Source organism: Tachypleus tridentatus, chromosome 10 (genome assembly GCF_004210375.1).
Source record: "Tachypleus tridentatus isolate NWPU-2018 chromosome 10, ASM421037v1, whole genome shotgun sequence".
Taxonomy (NCBI): domain Eukaryota; kingdom Metazoa; phylum Arthropoda; class Merostomata; order Xiphosura; family Limulidae; genus Tachypleus; species Tachypleus tridentatus.
Genome location: NC_134834.1, coordinates 42,318,678 through 42,344,952, shown reverse-complemented (window position 1 = coordinate 42,344,952; position 26,275 = coordinate 42,318,678). Strand labels below are relative to the sequence as shown.

General features: G+C 35.3%; 1 protein-coding gene across 1 annotated transcript in view; it reads right to left on the bottom strand.

Moving 5' to 3' along the window:
* Positions 1-26,275, bottom strand: part of SMC3 (structural maintenance of chromosomes 3) — a 126,237-nt gene that overhangs the window by 90,383 nt on the left and 9,579 nt on the right. The window contains exons 5-6 of the mRNA XM_076461031.1: positions 19,598-19,677; positions 9,365-9,443 (exon numbers count right to left, since the gene is read on the bottom strand). Of these exons, the coding sequence (XP_076317146.1) occupies positions 9,365-9,443; positions 19,598-19,677 (159 nt within the window). The remainder of the gene's footprint in view (positions 1-9,364; positions 9,444-19,597; positions 19,678-26,275) is intronic.

The following is a 26,275-nucleotide window of genomic DNA, read 5'->3' as shown; positions in this document are numbered from 1 at the left end:
TTATTCTAATGGTACTACTACACTAATTTTTTTTATTTAATAAAGTAATCCAAAGAACTTAGAATAATAACATGTAAAAAACTGAAAATATACTATGACCATAAATTTTTCTAACTATGCAATAAAAGTTATTAAAATTATTGTTAGGTCCCTCAATGTTTCCCACAGTAATAAAATTTGAGTTAGGAGTAAACAATTCTCTGTACAGAAAACAAAATAATATAAAATGTTATTTACTAAGTTAAAACTATAGCTTTCTATCAATTAGATGTGATACAGTTTTAAGTGTTAGAGAAATATTGGCTATTTGTGAAACAGATGTGACAGGTGAGTGTGTAAAGAAGGGTCTGATTTTCTAAATTACGATCTGTTATCAAATAAGACTGAAGACTATACATATTTATGCTTCACCTGAAAAAAATATCATAACAAGTACCTTACATTAAATTCTATACTCCTTAGAGAGTTGGTACCTAAAGAGCAAATGCCATATTTCTCATACTAGGGTGAGATTGAGACTTTTGTTCTGACACATCCTTATAAAATTGAGAACTTAAAGCTTGTATAATATAAAAATTTAATTTATTACCAACATTTTTATGCTAAGTTTATTCATATACAATGATAATAAGATAGTTTTAATTAAATTTTGAATTTAACTCTAAAAGGAAAGGCATGAGATACCAAAAAGGTTAACTGACAAGATACAACAAAGATTAAAGTATCTAAAAGTAGCATATTTGATTGTCATCAGATATTGCATGTTTTTAAGTGACTTCCAGACTACCTACAATACCAGTTGAAGAGTAAACAGCAGTTGAAATCTTTTATCCTGTGTTCTAAAAATGCATCATTCACATTATGTTTTATCAGATTTTGTTTCAAGATAGTGATATCTCTGTGGTAACACATGTAAGTAGTAAAACTATTTCAGACAGGTATTAATCCCACCCATAAGTATTTAAAGTAATTTTATACCAAAATTGTATTTCTGACAGGTACTTCTGCTCACACAAGTCATTATTCTCATTCACTGCTATCCCCTTTTCTTACAAAACTTTTTTAGCATGCTATAAGTATTTTATTCCCATGCATCCCTCAATTTAAACTGTTTAAATGATTTTCACATGCAAACTATTATGCAACAAATCTCCACTGGTAGAAGTGCCACATGCTTATAAGACTCCCTCTATGCTATTCTACCTAACTATCACTTCATACTTAGGCAGCAACTTAACCATCAGTTGACAGTTGGGAGGAAGGATGAGCAGTTTGAGTAAAAGAAAGTACCTCTCAGAAATAAATTTTATGTATGGGAAAATTATAATTTTTGACAAGGTACCTTAATTCTGCTCACATATGTAGCAAGAATCCTGCACTGAATAAGTGGAGGTATTTGTGCAAGGGAGAAAATAGAACTATCCTTTGATAGCTTCCACAGGACACTAATGAGAGAACCTTGTAATAAGAGGATTATATGTGGAAGATGTATTTCAGGATGGCTGGTATGGGCATTAACACTTTTATCAAAATAAAGTAAAGGACACCGTTTCAACCTTCTTAACACCTATACCAGCCATCCTGAGATACATTTTTAATTTAAGTGGGTTTCTCTTCATCACAAATCATGTATATGTGGGAGACCCCATTACTTCTGTGTCAGGCATACTCTTCGCCCAGATGTGGAAAATGTATGACAAATCTGGGTGGAAAATTGTAAGGAGCACATCTCAATGGGAGATAACACAGGTTTAATACAGATTTTAACCATAACATATAATAATTTCAATTTTACTCATGAAAGGAATGTGGGTAAATTAAGGGATCTACCTCAAAGTGTAGTGTCCAAAACTCAACCACTGGGAATTAACATCCCTACAAGGAGAGGATGGAGGGAGAAATCCTGCTATCAATCTGTGAACAGGGTACATGCAAGATATATATTCTGAACCAGAAACTTAACTTCCACATTATTAGAAGCAAAGAAAATATTTCTGTGCTACGTCCCACTCAAACCAAACAGACCAGAATCACACCAGACACAGTAACATCAAGTGGTAGTGAAAGAAGAAGCAGAGCAACCAACATGTGTACCCACCATGTCCACATTACCAAGGTGGACAGTGTCACCATCATCTATAACACTGTCTAATGTTATGGACAAACTTTGGAACAGAACATGCTTAAAATGGTGCCGTTGTTGTGAATCATAACGATGGCAAGAAAGTAAAATATGGCTTATTGTGATCTGAGTGTTATACAAACTATACACTGATGCATTAGTTCCAGTTAAAAGAAAACAATGAGTTAAAAAACTGTGACCAATGCATAGTCTAATTAGAACAACTTCCTCTTTCTGATCCTTATAGTAATAAGATGGTCAAAGTCCAATATAGGGTTTTATTTGGAAAAGCTTGTTTTTGCATTACTCATTCCAAATTGACTGCCAGCTGGCATGGAGCTGAGCCTTGAATACAGGACCATAGTCCATGTATGGGACAGGCACAGTAGTGATAGTGCCAGAGCAGATAAACTTAACTGCAGTGTCAGTGAGCTTGTTCCTGCAAATACCAACATGGCCAGTATCCAGAAAACTTGGATGGAAGTAGATTTTAAAGAGAAATAGGCCAGTCAGTTTTGAATATTGGTGAGAATAGGGTGTGAATCAACGTGAAGAGATTCCAGGGCCAGTAGAGAACTAAGGAAGTCAGTATAAATCATACAGTTCGAGTACTGCTTAGCCTCTATGTGATCGAAGGCAAGAGAAATGGCATATAGTTCAGCATTGAACACAGAATCTGTAGAGAGGATTCTGCGCACAACCACTGAACCACAATAAACCATGGCATAGCCCACACAGTCACCTGATTTTGAACCATCTGTATAAATAGGAATGGAAGGATCATTCGAAAAATGTTTAGCAAATAGCAGACAGAATTTCCAATAAGGAGTGTCTACTTTTCTCAGATAACTTAAAGATAGATCACAATTGGGGACTGTAAGAAGCCATGGTTGGATGGGCTGACCAGTGGATTCTGCAATGTTATCCAAGGACAGACCCAATTCATCTAACTGTGCCTGAACATGAAGGCCAAAAGGAGCAATGGCAGACCATTTGGTCTGAAAAAGCATGGCCCATCGAGAAAGAAAACACAACCCCAGGTGGGATGCTTTGGTAGGAACAAAGTTTAGAAGCATTTAGTATAGACAGTTGCAAATGGAGGAGGTGCAAAAAGGTTTGTGAGACTCTGTGTATAAGCTCTGAAATGGGGAAGTACAGAAAGCCACAGTCCTTGATGATGAATAGAGTCTAGCATCTTCAAGGCCAATGGTCTAGCAGAGCTATAGATCAGTGATACATAGTCGAGTTTTGATCGAATAAGAGCACAATATATCTTCAGCAAAGAACGTCAATCTGCTCCCCAAGTGGTGGTAGAGAGAACATGGAGTATGTTCAATGCTCCTGTACATTTGACCTGAAGCTGCTTGATGTGTGGTATAAAGGTTAGCTTACGATCAAAGATAAGCCCCAAGAACTTAGTCTCAGAGACCACAGGCAGCACCACTTCACCAATGCGAGTTCAGGATCAGAATGAATACCCTGTTGGCGGCAAAAGTGCATGCAAACAGTTTTACAGAAAAAGAAGGTAAAGCCGTTTGCTGTGGTCCACTTCAGTAAACAACTGAGGGCATTCTGTAGCTGCTGCTCAATATACCTCATGTTTGACAACTGACATGAGATGTGAAAGCCGTTGACATAGAGCTCGTTTGCAACAGTGAGAGGGAGTTGTTCAGTGATGGCATTAATTTTTATACTGAAAAGTGTGACACTCAAAACACAGCCCTCAAAGACACCAAGTACCTGTAGAAAAGAATGGGAAAATGTCAAAACCACACAAACTCGGAATCTCCTGTTCATTAAAATATTTTTAATAAAAATGGGCAAAAGGCCATGTAACTCACATATATAGAGGTCTCGCAAAATGCCATACCTACATGTTGTATCATAAGCCTTCTCAATGTCAAAGAATATTGATACAAAATGTTGTCGTTTAAGAAAGGCTTCTCTGATTGACGTTTCAAGTCAAATTAGGTGGTCCATGGTGAAGCACTGTCATCGGAACCCACCCAGTGTTCCTCAACTCAAACAAGATGAGAATTAACCATCCTCTCTAAGGTCTTACAGAGACAGCTCGTCAAAGCAATTAGATGGTAGTTTGAAGGAATCTTGGGATCCTTCCCAAGCTTGGAGAAAGGTAGGACAATAGCCTGGCGCGCCAGGCATCAGGAACAACATTCACCTGCCAAATCAGGTTAAAACAACCAGAAGGATAGCAAGAGAAGCAGGAGATAGATGGCGCAGCATCTCATAATGTATATCATTGGATCTAACCTATGTACTGCCAGACCAATGAAAGGCCAGTTTGAGTTCCACCAGTGTAAAAGGATAATTATCGTCATAGAGACAATCACCTTGAAAGGAAAGAGGTGATTGTTTTACCCAAGTCTTGATGTCTAAGAAGGTGGAAGAAGAGGTAGAAGTGCTAGATACCCGGCAAAAGCTTTCACTTAGAGCATCAGCGATGCTCTGAGTACGAGTTACTTCTTGGCCATCAGTGAGCAAGGTCGAGAGTGGGACATAGTAATATTGCCCACTGACCTTTCGAATCTTGTCTCAAATGACTTTGGAACTGCTGGTAGAGGATGTGCTGGTTGTGAACTTAATCCAAGATTTTTTCTGGCTTTGACATCTTTCCCATCAAGCATGTGCACGGGGCCCACTGGAAAGCGATGTGTTTCGAGAGTGTGAGATATCTACAGAATGTATCCCAGGCTCATTTTTGAGCCTTCTGTCCATGTGGCAGGCAGTATTCCACCATGGATGAGGATATAGTGGAAAACGTGTCGAGGTTTTAGGAATACATTGAGCAGCTGCTTGTATAATACAGTCAGTTACTGCTGCCACACAGTCGTCTATTGACGGCTTACAGACAATGGCAGGATCAAGTTCTGTGAGAGCAGTGAAAAGGGTCAGTCTGCATGATCCTGCTTCCACCAGGGCACACAGGTCGGGTGGCATCGACTATAGCCAGTCTCTCTGAAGATTACAGGAAAATGATCACTGCCTCGTGGATTATTGTCAACCATCCATGAAAAATGGGAAAATAATGAAGGGGAGCATATTGAGAGATCAATAGCAGTAAAGGACTGACTATGTGCATGAAAATAAGTAAAAGAACCAGCATTGAAAAGAGAAAGGTTGTGACCAGAGAGCATATGCTTATGAGAGTGACCCCTCCTATAAATATCAGCACTTTCCCTTCCATTAAAGTCCTCCAGGATGAAAAAGGAAGATGGCAACTGTTCAATGAGAGCATCATGGTCTGATTGATCATATGTCTCTTCAGATGACAGATAGAGAGAACAAACAGTGATGGTACAACCCAAGAAAACACAAATGGCTATGGCATCCATGGAGGTCAAAAGGCTTTTCATTTGTTTGGAGAATGATTCTTTAGGAGGCACAGATAGATCTGTCTGCACTCCCACAGTAGCTGTGGAATGAAGTGCAGCAGCATACATCCAAGATGAGGTGGTGGACAGCAATTTTCGAGCCTCAGGATAGGTTATGTTAAGAATCGTTTTCAAATGCTGCACCTCTTTTTCTTCCAACCATTTAGGGCAAGAACTAAAGTAGGATGGGTGATGCCATTTCAATTGATGCAATGAGGGTCAGTTTCACACTCATAGGCATCATGGTCCTTCCCACTGCAATGAGCACACGTCAAGAAACCATGAAATGACGGTCTTCGAGTGACCAAACCGTTGACACTGGAAACATTGGAGAGGGTTTAGAATTTATGACCATACTCTGCAATTAAGATAACCTGCCTTGATGGTGATAGGCAGACGTGGTGATGTAAATGTCAGAATGAGGACACTGGTCGGCACGATTATTTCATCTTTGCGAGTGGAGATACGCCTCACTGCAGAAACTCCTTGAGTGGAGAAACCAGTGAGAATCTATGGCTCTGGGATGTTCTTCAAATCCCTCTCAACAATAACTCCTCGTCACAAATTCAAAGTAGCATGAGATGTAACTTCTATAGGTATATCTCCAATTGTTTTGAATGCAACAGGAGTTCACTATGTTGAGATGTGGATGTTTTCACCAATGTCACCAGATCATAGCTTTTTTACTGACTTTGGAGAGCCAGCAAGTCCTTCCAGTCCCTTCTGAATGAAAAAGGGAAACATTTGTCCTAAAGGTTTGTCTGAAAGTGAGTGCAATATAAGAAAATGAAGTACAACAGGTGGTATGGATGGTGAAGATTGCTGCTCAGAATCTTCAGGACGTGGTTAGTTACCTATAGACTGTTTTTTTACTATTGTATTAAGATTTTAAATTGGAGTATCCATAATAAAGAAAGGGAAATTTCAGTGCCCACTGACCCCACCCATCATGGAGCCCTGCAAGGGGATGCACTAGAATGTCAAACAAGGACACTGCAGCAATGCCAGGGTTTCGTGAGCACTATACCCAAACACCAGCATCAGATATAATGTCCACAACACCTGTTGAGAACATCCAACACTGGTACTTGGTTAATCCTAGCCCGAGTGGACCAGCCGATTGACCCAAGGGGAGCCACCCCAAGGCTGCCCGTCTACAAGAATTCTAGGCCAAAGTGGTGTGTTAGGGTTGGACCCCTCAACCACCAGGATCCTCTTCTCCCCTTCATGAGTTACCATGCATGGCAAACATGTGAGTGGATGTTTAGATCCCAGAGGAGGTAAACTGAAAGAACAGAACTTTCCCTGGGAGGTCCCCTCACCATGTACAGGAATCCACACTAAGAGGATAAAAAACAGACACAAAGATGAAGGACAGGAAGAGCTGGAACCAAGGCTGCCATAGAAGGGTTGTAGTTATGAAAAGAAGCAACAAGGGAGTAGACCAGATCTGGAGCAGTGATAGAAACAATGGCTGAGACAGCCAATAAGAAGCAATCAGAAAGACTTCATATATAGGGCATAGATGATAGAAATCATCTGGGAAAGGAATCGGATATAAAGATGCACATATAGGAATTTGTACAATTTTGACTGAATGCACCAACACGTAGCTCAAGTGGATGAGGTAACAGATACCAAAATCAAGGTAACTGGGTGTTGAGGACTGTGACAACTATATCCAAAAGCAAAGTTTCACACCAACTGCATAATCATGAGAAAATTTGAGGATCTAAAGACAACTCCATCTGGGTAGAAAGATGATTCCTGACAAAGTTGAAAGCATTCAGTACATAACACAGGCAAGGATATGAGTATATGAAGCCCAAAAAGATCTAACATTTGATCACAAAGGGAACAAAAACAGGTGATCCGTGGTAGCTGATATATGCCGCCTACCACCATACAGAATGGACCATTACAAGACAACTGTTGGCAAGATGAAGAATATGATCCAAAGCTCCAAGGCACTGATATGATAAGACTGCTCAGTCAGAGACCACTAACCTAAGTTACTTGCTGCTAGGCCCCCCACCTATGAAACAAAGCATCTGCAAATATATGTAAATCCAGACAAGGGGGAAGAAGCAGAACACCAAACAAAGCCTTGTTGTTACCATTAATGTGCAGCATCTAAATGATTGTAAGTATTCTGTACACAAAAAATCAGAATTCTGAATGAAATAATTAAATATTTTTACTAAAGTTAGTTTGTAAAAATAGTTTGTTTTACTACTAGTCTGAGTGCAAAATGATTTCATCTTATGGTTATAAAACTATTCTTCATCCCAAAAACCTAAAATATTATTTTTGTAACCTTTAAAACCTCCTAAATATGTTTCAAATGTTTGGTTTCACTAACACACTATATGTTCTTACTTTCTATACTCTAACTATGTGGGGTCTGTCACTTAATCAGCCTCATAACTATCATAAACAAAATCAGAAGATAAATATAAATTATGCTTTGTGTTAGAGTGACACAACATATTATAACATGAAAATACAAATGTTTAGTCTAAGTAGCTTAAGTCTCATAATGTTACATACTTAGTTTTTTTTTTGTTATACTGACCTTCTAGTCATGCCTAGCTAAAATTACATAACTTGCATTAATGAAATGCATGTCCACTCGGGTCACGTATCCACTAATATAAAACTGACCTTTAGCTTGCTCTGTCTTGGAAGTGTGTAAGTGGACTAGTATTTAGTAATATACAGTCACATTTAAATTATGTATAACATTACAGATTATTACTATTTAGAAATTATTAAACTTTCTTTTAAAATACAGAACAATAAGTCAAGAAGTAAAGCAAACAATTATCTCTTCCCCCTACAACCATTGTATTCAGTTGTTGTTGGACATAGGTTGTTAAGACTTTTAAAATTTTGCACATGGAGAATATGAAACAAACTTTTTTTAGGTTTTGTATATACACTTGAATAACCAGAAAATCCTAAATAACTTCATTGATATAAAATTCCACTACAATTTATTAAGCTCAGTAACTCAGATTTATTTAGATTTTAAAAAAATATGAAACTTCAAGCAGACTAAAGATGCAACCTACCTCTTATGGAAACTTGAATCAGAAGAATGTGGTAGGCTTTTCACAGATTAAAATGGCTGTCAAAATCACTCTGAGGACATTATAAGCTGTTGATTGGTTATTCACATTATATACTGTACTATGAGAATATAAGGGACCACATCAAACCATGTAAAGAATTGAATGGGGACACTGTGTTTGATTCAGTACATAAACCATATCTCAGCAAAATAAAAAAACATGCATTCTAAAGATGGCTGGTATAGGTATTAAAACTTTAATTAAAGTAGGGAACAATATTTAAACCTTCTTAGGCCATTTTCAGGTTAACAAAGAGAGCTTGCAAATAACCATTGCTGGGCACATCTTAGGGATGGGAGTGTAAACAGTCAGTTGCAAACTCTCTTTGTTAACCTGAAGATGATCTAAGAAGATCAAAACATTATTTTGTACTATATTTTAATTAAGGTTTTAATGTCTATACAAACAGTCTTAAGAATACATGTTTACTTCATGCAAGTTTCTCATCATCATGAAAATAAAAAGATACGAGGTTTTTATTTTATACACTAGTAAGTATAGACTTAAAATCAATAACAGACATTAAAATGTACACAAAAAATAGATAAAAGCATTGCATAACATTTAACAATCAACACTACCAAGTAAAATTTGTTTAAAATCAAAGCTTAATAATGATTAACATACTCAGTAAAACATGTTATTTTTAAGTAATTTTAAATATTCAAGTTAATGCAAGCCATATAGAGTTCCAAAGGATGATGCAATTATTATACCTTTCCTTGTTTCACGATATAATAAGGATTGCTTCTAGAAAATCCAGCACTTTCCAGCAAATTCATTACGTCTGTTCGCCTGTCAAAAATATCAATATTTCTGTTATAATAAACTTAATAGGCAAAAATCAATAACAAAATACAACAAATGTTTAAGCCAAATGCATCACACTTTGAGAAATATGGTAATAACTATATAATAAATTGAGATAAAAAGTAGATTACAAAAGCTAATAAAATTAGACCTTACTTGAAAAACATTATAAGCAACAATCACAATATTGAAAACAAAACAAAACAGGAGGAGGTTTAGGAGCTACACAATGTAGATATATAAGGAACAATAAATACTTAACATAAAAGTTTATATTTTTCTGAACTGAGAATGTATACTTACCTCCATCAAAATATAACTACTTCTCAATCTTCAGGCTTTTCACTCTTTACTCAACTAAGTACTGAGAACGCTTGTTCCAGTCTTTTATACCCCACTCGAATGTATCAGGCAAATTCTAATTTGCAAATTTCTCCACTACCTTTAATGCACTCTCTATCTAGATACTGTACATAGACACTTCATCCTTACATTGAGACATGAACTGGCTTTTAGAGAGAGTTTCAGAGAAGGTAAGTGTGATTAGAAATATATTTTCAGTTTAGGAAAATGTTAACTTCCACAACATACTTACCATCCATTGACACTATAGCTAGAATACCATACTAAGAAGGTGGAAGGATCAGTGCAGATATGATCACTTGAGGAAGTTTATACATAAAACAAGAGTGTACCACAAAAGTACAAGAGTGGGGGAGCCACAATACATCCAGAACATGTATGGTCTTTGCCTGGAATTTAATTACTATAAAGGTGGAAAAGTATATGACCAATTTCAAGTATAGGCCAGCCCCAAACTGACAGCTAAGGTTCCACTACTCAGGGTTAGATTTGACAATTTTGCAATGGACTCAGTACAATATATGCGAGGTTTTTTCAACAAAGTATTTTTACCAAATATTTGTTTGTGGATATATCAAGTCTGTTTCATTACTAGTCTGAGTGGAAGCAATTTTCATGATTAATGATTAAAAACATTATTCTTCATCCCAAAAATCTTGAATTTCTTTTGTGTAATCTTTAATACCTCCTACATACATTTCAAAATTTTTTGTTAAAATTGTACATTATCATTTATTTAATGATATACTCAAGTCTTCAGCCTGTAAACAAATCCCAAAATCACAATGTTAGGTCACGTTGTAAAATTAGAAATAAAATGAGCAGGTGTGCTTTTCTTCATTATAAATTGGTCACAATGTTTCAAAGTACTTTTCTACATTTTTGAACTGTTGAATGCTTCACATTTATCATCTGTGTTTATCTTATTGCCAATGATTAAAGCAGAATCCCTCTCAAAATAAACCAATAAATCACTGTTTGTTTCAATAGACTGTTTACATGACATCACCATAGTACAATACCCTGAAACCATAAAGCATGAGTGGAAAAACAGTCAACCTAACCTCTATTCTAAGAATAAAATGTCTGATGATTATATGTGCTTAAAATGTTCTTGGAAAATTCAGAGTAATCTGAATCTTAAAATCATTTATGCCGACAACTGAATGTGGAATTTATCAGCTTATGTATGTATTCTAATGTTCACAAAAACACTTTTCAAAAGAAACAATACTGCATTTTGAACTTGTCAAAACTTTTATTATGTGGTTTGGTGCTGATACAATGAACATTGCAATTCTTTGAATGTTGATAACTGTATTGGAGAGTTTAGAATTTAGCAGTATAGGTGTACAAAGATGTTATATGAGAATGTGCTTATAAAATCCTATTTCCCTTTTAAGCAATTATTTGTCAATCAATAAAATCTCAGCTTTTAGTACTACCTATCACACTTGTTTAGTTTCAAAAGAATTACAAGTCTAGTCGTCTTTGGAAATTATTCTTATTTAGCTTGGTATTCATTTATAGTTTCAGTTGTATGTGTATTTGTCAGCTTTCTTTTACAGTTGTATATAAAGTTCAATAATGTGAACAAATTTGTATAACTGTACATTTGTTTCAGGTTTTGAATGTACATTTTGAGTAAATATTTGAATACACTTATACAGATGAGGTCATTCAACTTTTCACTGCTATCTACTACTGTACGTTTCTAAACGTTATGAGTAAATATCAGTTGAAAATGTTAAATCATTTGCTTTTACTTTCCCTCAATTTAGACAATTAGAAAAACAAGCTCACTGGGCTTAACTACACAGCCATATAAAGTACAAGTCTTACTATTGTACCAATATTTTGGATACTACACTGATTTTTTGCAACTAACACACACACACACACACACACACATAACCATAAAATATTCAAACCATAAACCAAAACAGATTAACATAAAAAATTATAAATATGTTGCACATTTTTTTTAGAAAAAGGGATCCTAGGGTACAAGCTACAATGGGGAAGTATATAATATATATACTCATAAATGCTTAATTTTTTTTTTCTTTAAAAAGCAGAATAACAGCTGAAATGTATATAGAAAATGATAATTTCTAGTACTTACATGAAGCTATAGAGATAGGAATATATTCTGCTCTCGTGTGCCTTTACTGCTAAGCCTCATTACTTTTTCAAGTAGAAGGTGAAGGAATATTACTTATATAGGTTTCAGATATACATTTCAGAAGGAAAAGAAGTATTAAATTACTCTACGAGTGCACCCAAAACATATATACCTTGTTTGGCTTTATAAATATGTATGTGTTAAAAAAAATTAATATCTGTTTGGAGCAACAACTTGGTCATAACTATTTAACAGTCTAGAGAAAAGTATTTTCCCTTTCAAGCTCTTTACAACTGTCAGTATCATGTGAAATACAACTTCTCCTTTCTATTGGTTAAAAACCATCCTTAAGAAAGACAGGTGAAATTAAACAAGAGGTTTGGAAAGAATGGAGTAGCAGGAGGTGCCACTCTAGTTGATTTGCGAGATACATTGATTTCTCAGTAATCAAAATGGTAGAAGGTTCAAAATTTACATTCTAGCTTGTCAGTGTATAAAACTTGTGTTTTTGTTTCACTTATCAATTGCAGACAAATAATATGCACACACACAAAAATGGACAACATAACACGAGATGCTATGTGACGCACATAAACCGAATTTTCCTTCACTTTAAATATACATTTCTATTAATACAAGAAATAAGAAAAACATAATATCAAAGTCTGAAATATACCTTACATTTTTATACCACTTTTACTGGTATATATAATAAAATTGATTATTAAAATTTTTAAAATAAGTCACTAAAAGACCTTGACATGTGCAATCAATCCCACCCATTGCAAAAGGGTTGTGGTACATATAATCCATGTTGGTGGCTAGGGTTATTAGGCCACAATGTTATATATAGATGCTTTTGATTGGATCCCAACTTGTAACCACACAGTGATGTGTTTCTCACCACTGAAACCACAACAAGAAAATAACCAAAACCTAAGTTGACAAACTTTCTCCTCTGTCTGAAGAAAGCCAAAATGCAACACCCAAAGCTCAGATTAATGGGATCATGTGTGCAGTGCTCATCACAAGAAACAGAACACATCCAGTCTTAAGTTATTAACCTTTGTTCTCATTCCCCAACTAAGTAGAAAAGGAGAACTCCACTTGCCCATGGAATTATGAAGAGGACATGGAACCTGTCCTCAATCAATGACCTAAGATGGGACCACTTCACATTCAGAATTATGAGGAAATAGTGTACCACTTTCCATGAACAATATACTAAACTGACACTGAAAAAAAGGTACCATGCACTCCTAAACCAGATAGTTTTGTGTCAAACCTGAACCAGAATTACGAGTAGGCTCCATGGAGGCTAGTGCCACTTCTACTGACATCTGAAAAAAACAAAACATCCAGGGATTCTAGGAGAAAGGCCCCCAATTTTATCCTCCTCTCCGAGAGTGGAGGAACATGCCTGAATACTCTGTGGAAAAAGCTTCTGTCACCAACCCCAATGACTGGAAACTAGGGGTAGTAAGGACTCCTGAGCTCCACTAGTAGAGTCTGGGGGGGAATAAAATGCATTGTGGAGTCCTGAGGCACAATGCTCTGGAAACCTTGCAATAGATGAATCAAGTTCCCCACATTTTTAAAAGCAAACCCATCCTGAGGATCGGCAGGAACAGGAAGAAACCCCTTTAGCTTTACTTATGATTGTCTGTGCCTGACAGTCTATAATAGGGCAATATCATCTAGTAAGGTGCCTAGATCTTCTTAAAGAAAAAAGAAACACAGCCTGTTCAATCCTGTAGTAATTATAGCAAAATTAATAGCTAGTGCAGAATTGAGAAGAGAAAGCATACTTGACTGGGCAACACGTGTTAAAAAGGAAGATCCAGTGAAAAATAAAAAACTCAGGAAATAAAAAGAGTATATGATTAAGCAAAACACTCATCTCTGTTTAAGTCTAACAGATGTGGTCAAAATAGCTACAGGAGTTGTCAAAAACTCACAGAAGACAAAACTACCAGATCATATAAAAAAGGATATATAAAAAGTATAAGTAGTAGTTGACATATCAGCCTGCACAATGTCTTCCAGAGGTTAATACAATAAAGTAGAAATATGATGAAATATGAAAGTGACACACAAAATTCCTCTCCTGTAATGATAATCCATTATAGATCATGTGAATCACTCTTGCAAAGCCACCTTGTGAGGATAATGAGATAAATCACAGTAAATTAAAGGATTCCAATAAATAAACAGCTGGTTCCTAGTACCTTGAAATGAATTAAATAAGATCTAGAAGGTTAAAACAGGGCATATGTGGAATTATGGAGAATCCTATGCACATGAATTGCAAATAATTCCAACTGATAATGTCCACAGCCAACAAGAACAAAAAATACACTTTACAAGAAAGGTGAAACAAAGAACAAATGAAACAGCATGTTAAACAACTGGAGAATCCCAATTCGGTAATTTAAAAGGTCATTTGGTACAAAGAATACTAAAGGATGTTAGTAGACCTAATAGTTTAAAAGAAAGGTGAAACAAAGAACACATGAAACAACATGTTAAACAACTGTAAAATCCTAATTCAGTAATTGAAAAAGTCATTGGTCCAAAGAATACCAAAGAATCTCAGTTTACCAGACAGAATTGAGGATTTAAAATACTTTCTGATATTTAGAATACCTAAAAATGGTGGATATATAAGGTATAAAGCCATAGATGAAGCACAACCCTTCTCAAATACCCAAGTTAGAAAATGGGATAGGATAGATAATTTTGGATGAAAAGGGTTTAATTTCCCTTTAATACACAACTGTCGATAAATATTTCATTTCCATTTGTGAATGGTTATGGTTAGTCTACAGAGAAATTTAGTTAAATACAGATTAATTTTAGAAGTTACACCCTTATATCGAGAAAAAAAAGTGTGCAACTTCCAAGCATGAAGATTAATCTAAGAGCATTGGGATGGAGAATGGCTGACTGAGGTTGTCTCAACAGAAAATGTAAATGTGGAAGATGCAGAGGTGGGTATTGGTATTTCTGCAGATACTGAAGAAATGGAAACCATGCTTGAGCTACCTAATAAGGTATGACAAAGAGAACTTGACAGAGAGTAGAAAGAACCACAATCAGGACCTGGGGCAACAGTCAAATCACGTGAAATGCATACAGACGTAAACCTGTCCAGTACAATCTGATTGGATCTTCTGCTAATGCTTGATGAAGTTTTAGAGACCAAAACTACCTCAGTTGAGAATTTCAGTGAGTTGCAAAGGCATTTATAGTTAGAGACCTGAAGTGAGAGCAGGTCCACTAAAAACCACATGATGTAACATCCATTTCATAGGAAAAATTCAGTTGGGTCAGACAAGTGATTTGTAATTAAATTCATCACACTTAGGACATGATGGGAATGAGACCAGTAAAGAAGATCCAAGATATGAAAAAAAAGATTGAGAATGTGGATTTCTTTGATGAAAAATCTGAGATACCACCATGGAATTGTCAGAATGTATTGTAACTATTTTTCTTCTTAAGACAGACTGAATCAATGCCCAATGTACAGCAACAAGTTTGAGAATGTTGATACACTGTCCAAAGTACCTTGGAACTCCTGACCTTGAAGATAAGCTCTCCATCCCTGAAGAGATGCATCTGTGAACAAAAGAATCTCAGTATCAGGTGATGGAATGGGTATCCCAATAGTTTTGTCGCTCCAATTCAACCACAAGATTCGAATGTATGATCACATAGAGACCGCTGAAGGGAATTCATATGTGTTTATCACAAGAAACATGAGGTTTGAGGGACATCCACATTCACAAGAGAAAATCACCTGTAGTAGGAGAGAGATATAAAATTCTTCCACGGCTTGAAGCCCTAGAAAGATTAGTTGAGCACGGCTTAAGTGAGTAATGAAAAACACACCCAAATGGATGAGATTTTTGTCATGGTGACAAATTCTCCAATCTGATAAAAGTGCCTGCTTTTATGACTCTTGAAAGGAGAATATGAGAATGATGTTCTGTTAATTGATAGGATAGAATTCAACCACAAGATCAATGTATGACCAGAGACCGCTGAAGGAAATTCATGTGTTTATCCAAGGAAATGAGGTTTGAGGGACATGCACAGGCCCAGAGAAAATCACCTAGGAGAGATATAAAATTCTTCTGAAGCCCTAGAAAGATTAGTTGAGCAGGTGAGTAATGAAAACACACCCATGCGGATGAGATTTTGTCATGGTGACAAATTCTCCAATCTGATAAAAGTGCCTGCTTTTATGACTCTTGAAAGGAGAATATGAGAATGATGTTCTGTTAATTGATAGGATAGAACCAGAAGCCAGTCATCCATATAATGATGTGTGCACAAACCTGAGAAACCTCCATGAAGATTCTGCTATGGGTATGTTGAGATAAGTGTCAATAACCTCGAACGTGGTCATCCAAAGTCCTGGTGCAAAGTCCCACTGTAGACTAAGAAAAGATACTACTGTGAAGCAAGGAAGATCTAAAAATTGGTTAAGCTAAGATAATTTGATAATTTGATGCCAATTTCTGTCTTCTTGGGTACCACAAATAAATGGAAATAAAACCCCAGAAAAATGAGATGAACTCTCTCTATTGCCTTTTTGACTAACAACTCTATTATGGCTTGGGAATGAAGATCCAATCAACATGAATTCTATTTGATTGTCCAGCAGACAATAATGGAAGTGATGTAAATGAATGACCAACCCTGAAAGCCAAAATAAGAAGTATGCACAGATTCCTGGTAAAAGAGCTCCAGATGTCCAGGAAGAGATGTAATCATGCTCCCACTTCTCTCCTTGCCCCCAGCATAGTTGCCAACTTTGTTGTTACCAGTCCACCCAAGCTGAAGATCCTTCAGAATACAGATAGACCCTATTATAGGAACAAACAGACTTGGGAATTGAAGGAAGGAAACACTGCAGACCAATACTTCCAAATTAGAACCAGAAAGGCAAAAAAGCCAGTAATGATAAAGAATAATATAAATAGGTTGTATCAATTCTGGATTCCTACCTCTCTGGAACTCCAGCAAATAACAGGGGATGAAAAAAAGGCACTTCCCATAACTCCCTGAGGGCAGCAAACAATTAGTAAACCCTTTCAGAAATAACAAAGCATCTCTATCCAATAAATTCCAACAACAAATAAGCCAGGAAACCAGAGAAAGAACAGAAGAAGAAAATTTGATTAACATAGATTGCAGCAAAATCCCCAACTCCTCAAATTGCTGATAAAAATGTTAAGCTTCAGACAAGAGCTGGATTGAAGATAAATACCTCAGGGCACTTGTAAAAGCACAACGAATCTGAGAAAACTGATTTGTTTAAAGTGATCACAAATTCCAATCTAGATCCTTGCAGGTCTTAAAGGTATTCCATCCATTAAGAATATAAACAGGATTCCTGCTGGAGGTGATATGCAAAAGTATGATGATCCAATAAATGTGGAGTACAAAGCATAGTTATCCCATTGCATATCTGAGTGGCAAATCTCCCAGCATGAACTGCAATATCAAGAGGAGGAGGAAAAAATGAGTAGTCATTTGTCACCCTTTCCACTAACAAGGAAAGAATCAAATGCAATAATAGAGATCCTCCAAAACCTTACAAACACTAGTAACCAACTGAAGAAAACTGGCTGAAGATGGCTTATCAAAATGATCTTCTGTTGAGGCTGACTTAATAAAAGAAGGAGCCAGAAAAAGTTAGTCTAAATTCTCGCCAGTCATTCCTGGGTTACCTGCCTCAGAAACCCCCAAAGACACCCTCATTCTGCACATTTCTTCACCCTGTAGTAAATCATATCACAGAAAACTTCAAATGATAGTGACCCCTACCCCTTGCTGTTGACAAACACCAGGTAGCAGAAAAGGAAGAAAAGAAATCTGATTGAACTTTGTATCAGAAACATTAACTTGGGAATTCATACCCATTTTAAGGTTTTTTTGTTATTCATATATATATACTCTTCAAAAAAAAAGAAACACAAAAGGGATATTTTTGTTATTTTAAAGAGAAATATATGTAATAACGTTACAAGCTCAGAGTATGTGATATTACACGTGTTAAGGCACTGATTGTCAGACCAAAATGACAATAAAAGTTGTGCACTTTGAAAACGGAAGAAAACATTGGATTTTTCGCCAAAACACATGCGTGTCCAATAAATTTGTTTGAGAGATCTGCATAAAAGTGATGGGTTCTCGGTTTCCATAGCTCAGTGTTAAGCCACCGACACACAATACAGTTACGCCAAGACTGACTGAAGCACAATGCAACAACGCCATTGGTCGCTTGGAAGCAGGCGAATCTAGATCAAATGTTGCCAGAGCTGTGAATGTCCACTCAAGCACCATCATAAGGCTATGGAATCGTCACCAACAACATGGATCAACTCGTGACCATCCACAATCTGGCAGACCTCGTGTGACCACGCCCGCACAAGATCGCAATATCAGGTTACGTCACCTTTGGGATAAATCCACCACTGCGACGTCTACTGCCTCAACCATACCACGGTGGCATAGGATTTCTGATCAAACCATATGCAACCATCGACGAGATTCTTAGGCCCATCAACCCATCATGGTGAACGTCAACGACGTTTTTCAACATGACAACGCCTGTCCTCACACAGCCCAACTCACCACTGTCTTCTTAAAACACCACAACATCAATGTTCTTCCCTGGCCCTCCAGATCACCAGATTTAAACCCCATCGAACATCTTTGGGACGAGTTGGACCGACATCTGCGACAGCGACAACCTCAACCTCAGGTTCTACCTCAGCTTGCAGCAGCTTTGCAGGCTGAGTGGACAGCCATTCCACAGGATGTGATTCATCATCTCATTGCTTCCATGGGCAGGAGATGCCAAGCAGTTATTGATGCTCACGGGGGGCATACTCGTTATTGACGCTGAGTGACGTTAAACTTCAACTAGTGAGAGTGGACTTCGCCTTTGCAGACTTTGGATGTTCAGCAGTGAATGTGCAAAGTTTCACACATGTCATACAGAACTACTCGGAATAAACTTAAGAATTTGTCTCATATTCTGCCTTTTGCATTTCTTTTTTTGAAGAGTATATATATATATAAACAAAAATAAAAACATAGAAACACCAACCATGTTCAAAATCACAACACTCCCATTCTTAAAAACCCATACATAATGGTTTGTAGAGAAAGATTATTACATTATCAAGATGTTTTGCTTATATACAGCACCTAGACAGAGGGTGCATTGAAGTTGTTGGAAAAACTTGCAAATTAGAATTTTCCTAAAGCATTTGAGTGGGGTATAAAACACTGGAGAAATGGAAATAATAGAGATATAAAACAGCTATGATGTTACTAGATGGTGCATACGTTTTGGAGTTAAACACTTAATTTTAGTGAATTTCAAACAGTAATTACAATTTAAAATTACAAAAAGAAAGACACAAAGAAGGGCTTAAAGAGCTTCCCAAAGTCCAAGTCAAAAGGAACTATAAATTTGATTATATGTATAGGTAGAATAATTATTATAATGGTATATTAATTTATTACTTCATACTTTCAACTCAGTATGCACTTTCAATATACCCTCACTTGGGGAAATTATCTGTTTTAATTTTATGAATGACATGAAGAAATAACCAACTGTACTTACGTCACCATCTTTTTGTTCAAAAAATACTGGTCTTTCTTGGAACCAATTACTCTTCTAAGTGAAACCTCCTCTTTGTCAATCTGTGAAAAGTATAGTAAGAAAGGTAGTATAAAAACAAATTTCTATTATCTCCTAATACAAAAACTATATTTCACCCTTTCCATACAGACATTCTTTTCTTCTTATGTCAGTAGGTTTTAGAGAATTACATTCAAAATTTAATTAAATTACTTCATTATCAAGTTATATGAAAAACTAGGCTTCAAAACATAGCTAATAAACTAAATATTGACCCTTTCACCATAGTCTCATTATAATATACACAGGTTCATCTACACATCTGCTCATGTTAAGTACTTGTCTTATAACTTCTGATACAATATGTGCATCTTCACAAAATTTGGTAAACTATTAGTAAAGATTACAAGTATTTTGTATACAAAAAATCAGATTTTTTAACGAAATACTTTTACTAAAGATTTGCTCACAAAAATAAGTGTGTTTAATTACTAGTCTGAGTGCAAAGTGATTTCATTTTATGATTAATCCTTAAACTGCAGTTATCATCAACTGATGTTTTCCTTGGAAAAAGCAGCCATCATCAATTGATGATTTTGTGTTTTGCACTCAGTACAGCTATCATCAATTGACAATACAGGCTAAAAACATTAGTTGGCAACCACTTCACACTGTAGTGACTGTACCCATTCAAAGCATTGCATCCAAGTTATTTTCTCAGTGTAAGTCATGGAACAAAAAAGGAAGTGTGCATCAGCTGAGGAAATGAAGTAAAAACATTTTTCGTCAAAAGAATAAACTGAAGTATTAGCACATGATTATGATTCCAACACAGAAGAAAACTTTTCAGATTTTTCATCATCATCAAATTCAGTTGTTTCAAGTTCTGAACGTGATTTAGATAGTGAATAAGAATACACTGGTTCCCAATGGTAATGTGCTATGATTTTGATCCATTTATTTATTCTTTTGATAGTTAAAATGCTGGACTCACAGATAAATGTATGCTCACAGATGAATCTAAATAATATGAATTTTTTTACTGCTATATTTCAACATGAAAGTGAAATGAAATACAGTGGAAAGGATAATTACAAAACTAAACAACCAATAACCAAATCCAACATGGTTTTGGATTATACTATCAACATGAAGCTAGCTGAAAAAAGTGACACACAACCTGGACAAACTAATTGCCTTCGTAAATGTGTGAAGTGGTACAAGAAGCTCTTATCACCTAATACCTCAATTTTGAATTATTTTAATATCTCGTAAAAACTGCCAAGAAGCTATAGTTGAAGTAGTTTAGTTACAATATAATTTAACAATTACTAGAAAGGTGACAAGACCTTTCCCAGGAAGACATAGCCTAACTGTTCCTGATAGACTTGTTTGAAAAGAAGCATTTTCTTGACAATTTTTAGAAAGCATTCCATCCTTTTTTTATTTTCTTGTTGTATGCGTAGGTACATGACTACCTGGTGTAAAGAATGTAGTGTAGCACTGTGCATTGGAGAATGTTTTCATGATTTTCATACCCTAAAAACATTTGAACTTTTAATAAATAAGTCTTTATTATGATTTTCTTTCATATGTTATTCAAAATTCTTATTAAAAATAACGTTTAAAAATTTATTTTCAAAAGTTTTATGTCTGTGGTGAGCTGCTTCCTACAACATTACTGCAGTTTTAAGGGTTAATAAACTATAATTTGTCCCCAAAATTTCAAATATATTTGCATAATCTCTAAAACATCCTAAATACATTTCAAATTTTTGTTTTCAGAAAGACTTTATATTTTATGTTATTTTCTATACTCTATGTGGGATCTGTTACTTAACAAACTTTGTAACCACTATAAAAAATTTAGGAAATAAATATCAATTATGTTTTTTCCTGCTAAAATGACTACATATTATAACATGAAAATAGCTTAAGTCTCATAACACTATATATATTTACTATTTTTTATTATACTGACCTTCCAGCCATGCCTAGTTAACACTACATAACTTTGCATTGACACGATGCATGTGCACTCATGTCACATATCCAGTAATATAAAATGGACCAACATTCTACCTTGTCTTGGTTGTGTTTTAGTGGACTAGTATTTTGTAATACATTTCAACTATTATATATTATACCTATATGTATATAGATTATTACTATTTAGAAATAAAGTATTAAACTTATTTTCTCAAAATATAAAACAATAAATTAAAAAGTAAAGCAAACAATTATCTTTTCCCACTGTGGCCTTTGTACTTGATTGCTGCTGGACACAGGTTTTTAAGCTTCTTAAAATTTCACACGTGCAGAATATCAAACAAAGTTTTTTAGGCTTTATATATACAGTTGAATAACCAAAAACTCATAAATAACTACACTGATATGATAGAATTCCACTTAACTTATCAAACTCAGTAACTAAGATTAAAAAGTAAAGCAAACAATTATCTTTTCCCACTGTGGCCTTTGTACTTGATTGCTGCTGGACACAGGTTTTTAAGCTTCTTAAAATTTCACACGTGCAGAATATCAAACAAAGTTTTTTAGGCTTTATATATACAGTTGAATAACCAAAAACTCATAAATAACTACACTGATATGATAGAATTCCACTTAACTTATCAAACTCAGTAACTAAGATTTATTCATATTTTTAAAAATAATGAAACTTCAAGTAGACTCAAGACATAACCTACCTTCTTGAAACTTAGATTGAAAGACTTTAGTAGGTTTTTCACAGATTAAAATGGTTAAGAAAATCACTTTGAGGACATTCTAGGCTGTTGATTGGTTATTCATGTCATATAATGTAGTACGAGTGTATAAAGGACTGTTTCAAAAATGGAAAAAGTTTAACAGAACAACCTCGTTCAATTCAGTACATAAGCCATATCTCAGCAAAATTCAAAGATATGAGGTTCTCCTTTTAGATTCTAGCTTGTCAATATTAGTAGTTAGTAAGTATAGAATTAGTATTTTAACATCACAAACATCTAATTTTTAATAGTATTACATTCAATATACCACTTGACTCACTAAAATCTAATTTAGATGTGTTCTATAAATATCTACTTTTAAATTAAGAAATTAATTCATATATCACATTAAATATTGAATTATAATCTACAATTTGATTCCAAACTTACTGACATAAATTAATAAAATAGTAGAACAATAAAATTTTAAATGCAAGTCAAATGCAATTATATGGCCTTTGATTGTTACCTGTTGCAAAAGGGTTAAGTCTTAATTTCATAAGGCAATATTTTTAAAAAATCTTGAATTTTCCCTACAAGAACTAAGATATTTACTCTCTAGCATTCTTTTATTCTCTAATTTATTTACTTGAAAATGTCTTTCCAATAATACTTACCTCCATTGACAATGTACCTGTTCTTTGACAATGGCTTTGCCTTACAAAGCACTGGTCTTTGCATGCTCCAGTCTTTTATACTCTATTTAAATGCACTTGGCAATATCTAATTTGCAAATTTCTCCACCTTTGTCAATGTGTACCCTATCCCAGTACTGTAAATAAGCACCTCACTTATGTAATCACTTTGAGACATACACTGGCTCTTAGTGGGAAGGCAGGGTGGGAGAGGGTCAAGGTAAGTATTATTGGAAATACACTTTCATTTTAGGTAAATTTTAACTTCCAAAATATGCTTATCATCTGCTAAAAAAATAGCTAGAATCCCATACTGGTAAACTGGAAAGAAAATACTTTCATAAAACAGCAGTGTATCAAGATAAAAGTGGGATACACGTGGTGTGTGGGATATCATGACCAAGACCCTTTAATTTCAACCTTGAGTTATGGAACCTTGGCTACCTTGTTTGGACTGGACTATAATGGTTACTCTTGTACTATTTCATAAACTCATTTCCAGGGGAAGAGCACACTTGTTCTGGATGTAGTGTGGTTCCCCCACTTGTGTCTTACTTTTATTTTGATACACCACTAGAGAAGAAAGTTTGTACACCCAAAGAAAAAACATGAACATATATGCCATACACAACCAAAGGAACAGAACTCATTTGGTGTAGAATTATAGCCCATTATTTTCACTCTCCAACCAAGTAGATAAATAGTATTCCTTTCTGCTTACCCCTGGAATTATGGAGAGGACCTGGAACTTGTGCTTGATGAAGAACCTAGAATGAGACCACCCTGTGCTCAGAATTATGAGATAACAGATCTCCTTCTATGAAAAACATACAAAACTGACAATGATCAAAGAGAAAGGCCACACCCCCAACCAAATAGCTCTGTGTCAATGTGAACTGGAATTATGAGTAGGCTCCTCTGGAAACTGGTGTCACTCCTACTGACATCTGACAAGAACTTGACAGGAGGGCCCCAACTTCACCCTCTTTTCCAAAAGTGGAGAAACACACTCTGACACTGGAGGAAAAAGCCTCTGTTCACCATCCCAGTGACTGGAAACTGGGTTCTAGCTCCACTAGAAGAATCAAGGGGGGAAATGTGTGCTGAGAAATCTTAAGGAACAGTGCTCTGGAACCAGTGCAATAAATGAACTAAGTTCCATAACTTTTTAAAAGCAAATCGACCCTGATTTATTCAATCCAGTAATAGGCAGGAACAAGCAGAATCCCCTTTAACTTTACTCATGACAGTCTATGATACCTAGATGGTCTTATAAAACACTTCATTTATACAAAGCCTGTTGAAAACAGTAATAATAATTATGTTGATTACTAGTGTACAACTGGATTGAGAAAAGCACATCTTTTTTTGTAACACTCCCACAAATAGGGATTAATTAGAAGAAAGATGTAAGGGACCCTGGAAAATAGAGAGACAAGATTGTACAAAAGAATCCTTCCTCCTCCTAATCCAGCAGACAGTGTTACAAATAGCCACGGAGTAGGGAAAACTCCCAGAAGAAAGCTGCCCAAGCACATAAAGGACATGAGGGAAATGTAGTGGAAGAATTCTGAATCTCAGCCTGTAAAAGGTCCTCCACTGGATAAATGAAAAGGTCAGCTAAAGACAAACATACTGAATACAATGAAATGTAACTTAAAAGATACCTCAGTTGTAAAGACCAAAATATGAAAAGCAAATATATGAAAATCCAACCTCAAGAAAATGGGGATATTCAAGGGAACTGAAGGATTCAAATGAAAACATACTCTAGATGCTCACCACAAGAGGGGTTAAAATGGAGTATATAACACTATGGGTAGGACACACCAAAACAGATTAGAAGTGAATGGAGATGTGAGAAACAAACAGCAAAATAATTGCAGAGATGAATGCATCCCCTTCCATAGTTACTAGAGATTTAGAAGAAAAGGACCTATCAAGGTAAATCAGGGCCTAAGGGAAGAGCAAAAGTCCTCAACAGAATGCAAACAACTCCAAATTTATGATGTCACCATGTCAGCAGCCAATAAAACATAATTCCACCATGAAGCAGAAAACCAAGGAAAACAAACAGGAAAGGAGGATACAAGATCTATGTATCCTGTCACATAATAAAACAGTAAATCTCCCAGCCTGAACCAAAAAAATTAAAAAAGAGGAGAAACTAAACAGTGTCCCCTCCACCAACAAGGGAGAAGTGGACTTAAAAGGGACAAGGATAAGCCCCACAATCTCACAAGTCTTAATGATTAATAATTTGGAAATAACCTCCTTTTTTCTCTATCAGGTCTGAGTATTTCACAAATTACATTTAAAAAATTCACTAGTACGGTAAATGTCCATCATACCTGAATCCATGATGTCTGATTACCTCTGCTACAAACCAGTTAGAATATATGATTAAAAGTGCTTTTCACAAAGTCATCAACTTTACTTTTTTTTTTTCAGTTGCAAAACTGCCACAGATATAGCAGAATATATTTGGACTATACCTGCACTTCCTATGATCCATTATACAACTATATTTATTGCAGTTAAATTTCAAAATTCAGTCTGAAAAAACCAAAACAAACTAGTTATTAGTGAAAGTATAATTAATATTAAAGAAATATAATTAATATATTGAAAGTATGAATACAGTATAATTAATGATAAAAAATAGATGAAATTTATAATTTTGTTTTCCGCCTTTTGTGAGAAAACCTGACCTGACACTAAACAACTAAGTCATTTTCAAATTCAGCATACTTTTTTTCCTATATGAACAACTGTTACTTTCAAGTCAGCAAAAACTATGCTTTTATTAAATACTAAATAAAGAAACAAACATAAACAAACACAAAATTAAAGAAGCCCTATTTATACAACTGAAGCCCAAAATAAACCAAAAAAAGGAACACCTTTATACCTTTATTAATAAATATAATCAAACATCTAAGCACGCCTCTACATTCATATACTCAATTACACAACCACCTTCAAATCCTAAAGTAAATTTTAGTTTATTTTGTAAATCTAGGTTTCATATGAGTAATTATTTAGCTTCAGACATTATTCTTACATTTCAATGTTCAAGCACTGTTTTGCCATTTCTTCCATCCTCATTTTGGAAAAGGTTATGCTATATCAACAGTCTAATAAATACCTTTCGATAAGCACCCAATAAGATAACTTCTCTGCATTTCTATCTATATTATTCAAAGGAACATGAAACCATACCTACTAGCTTCATCTTCAGAGCTTCACATAATGCA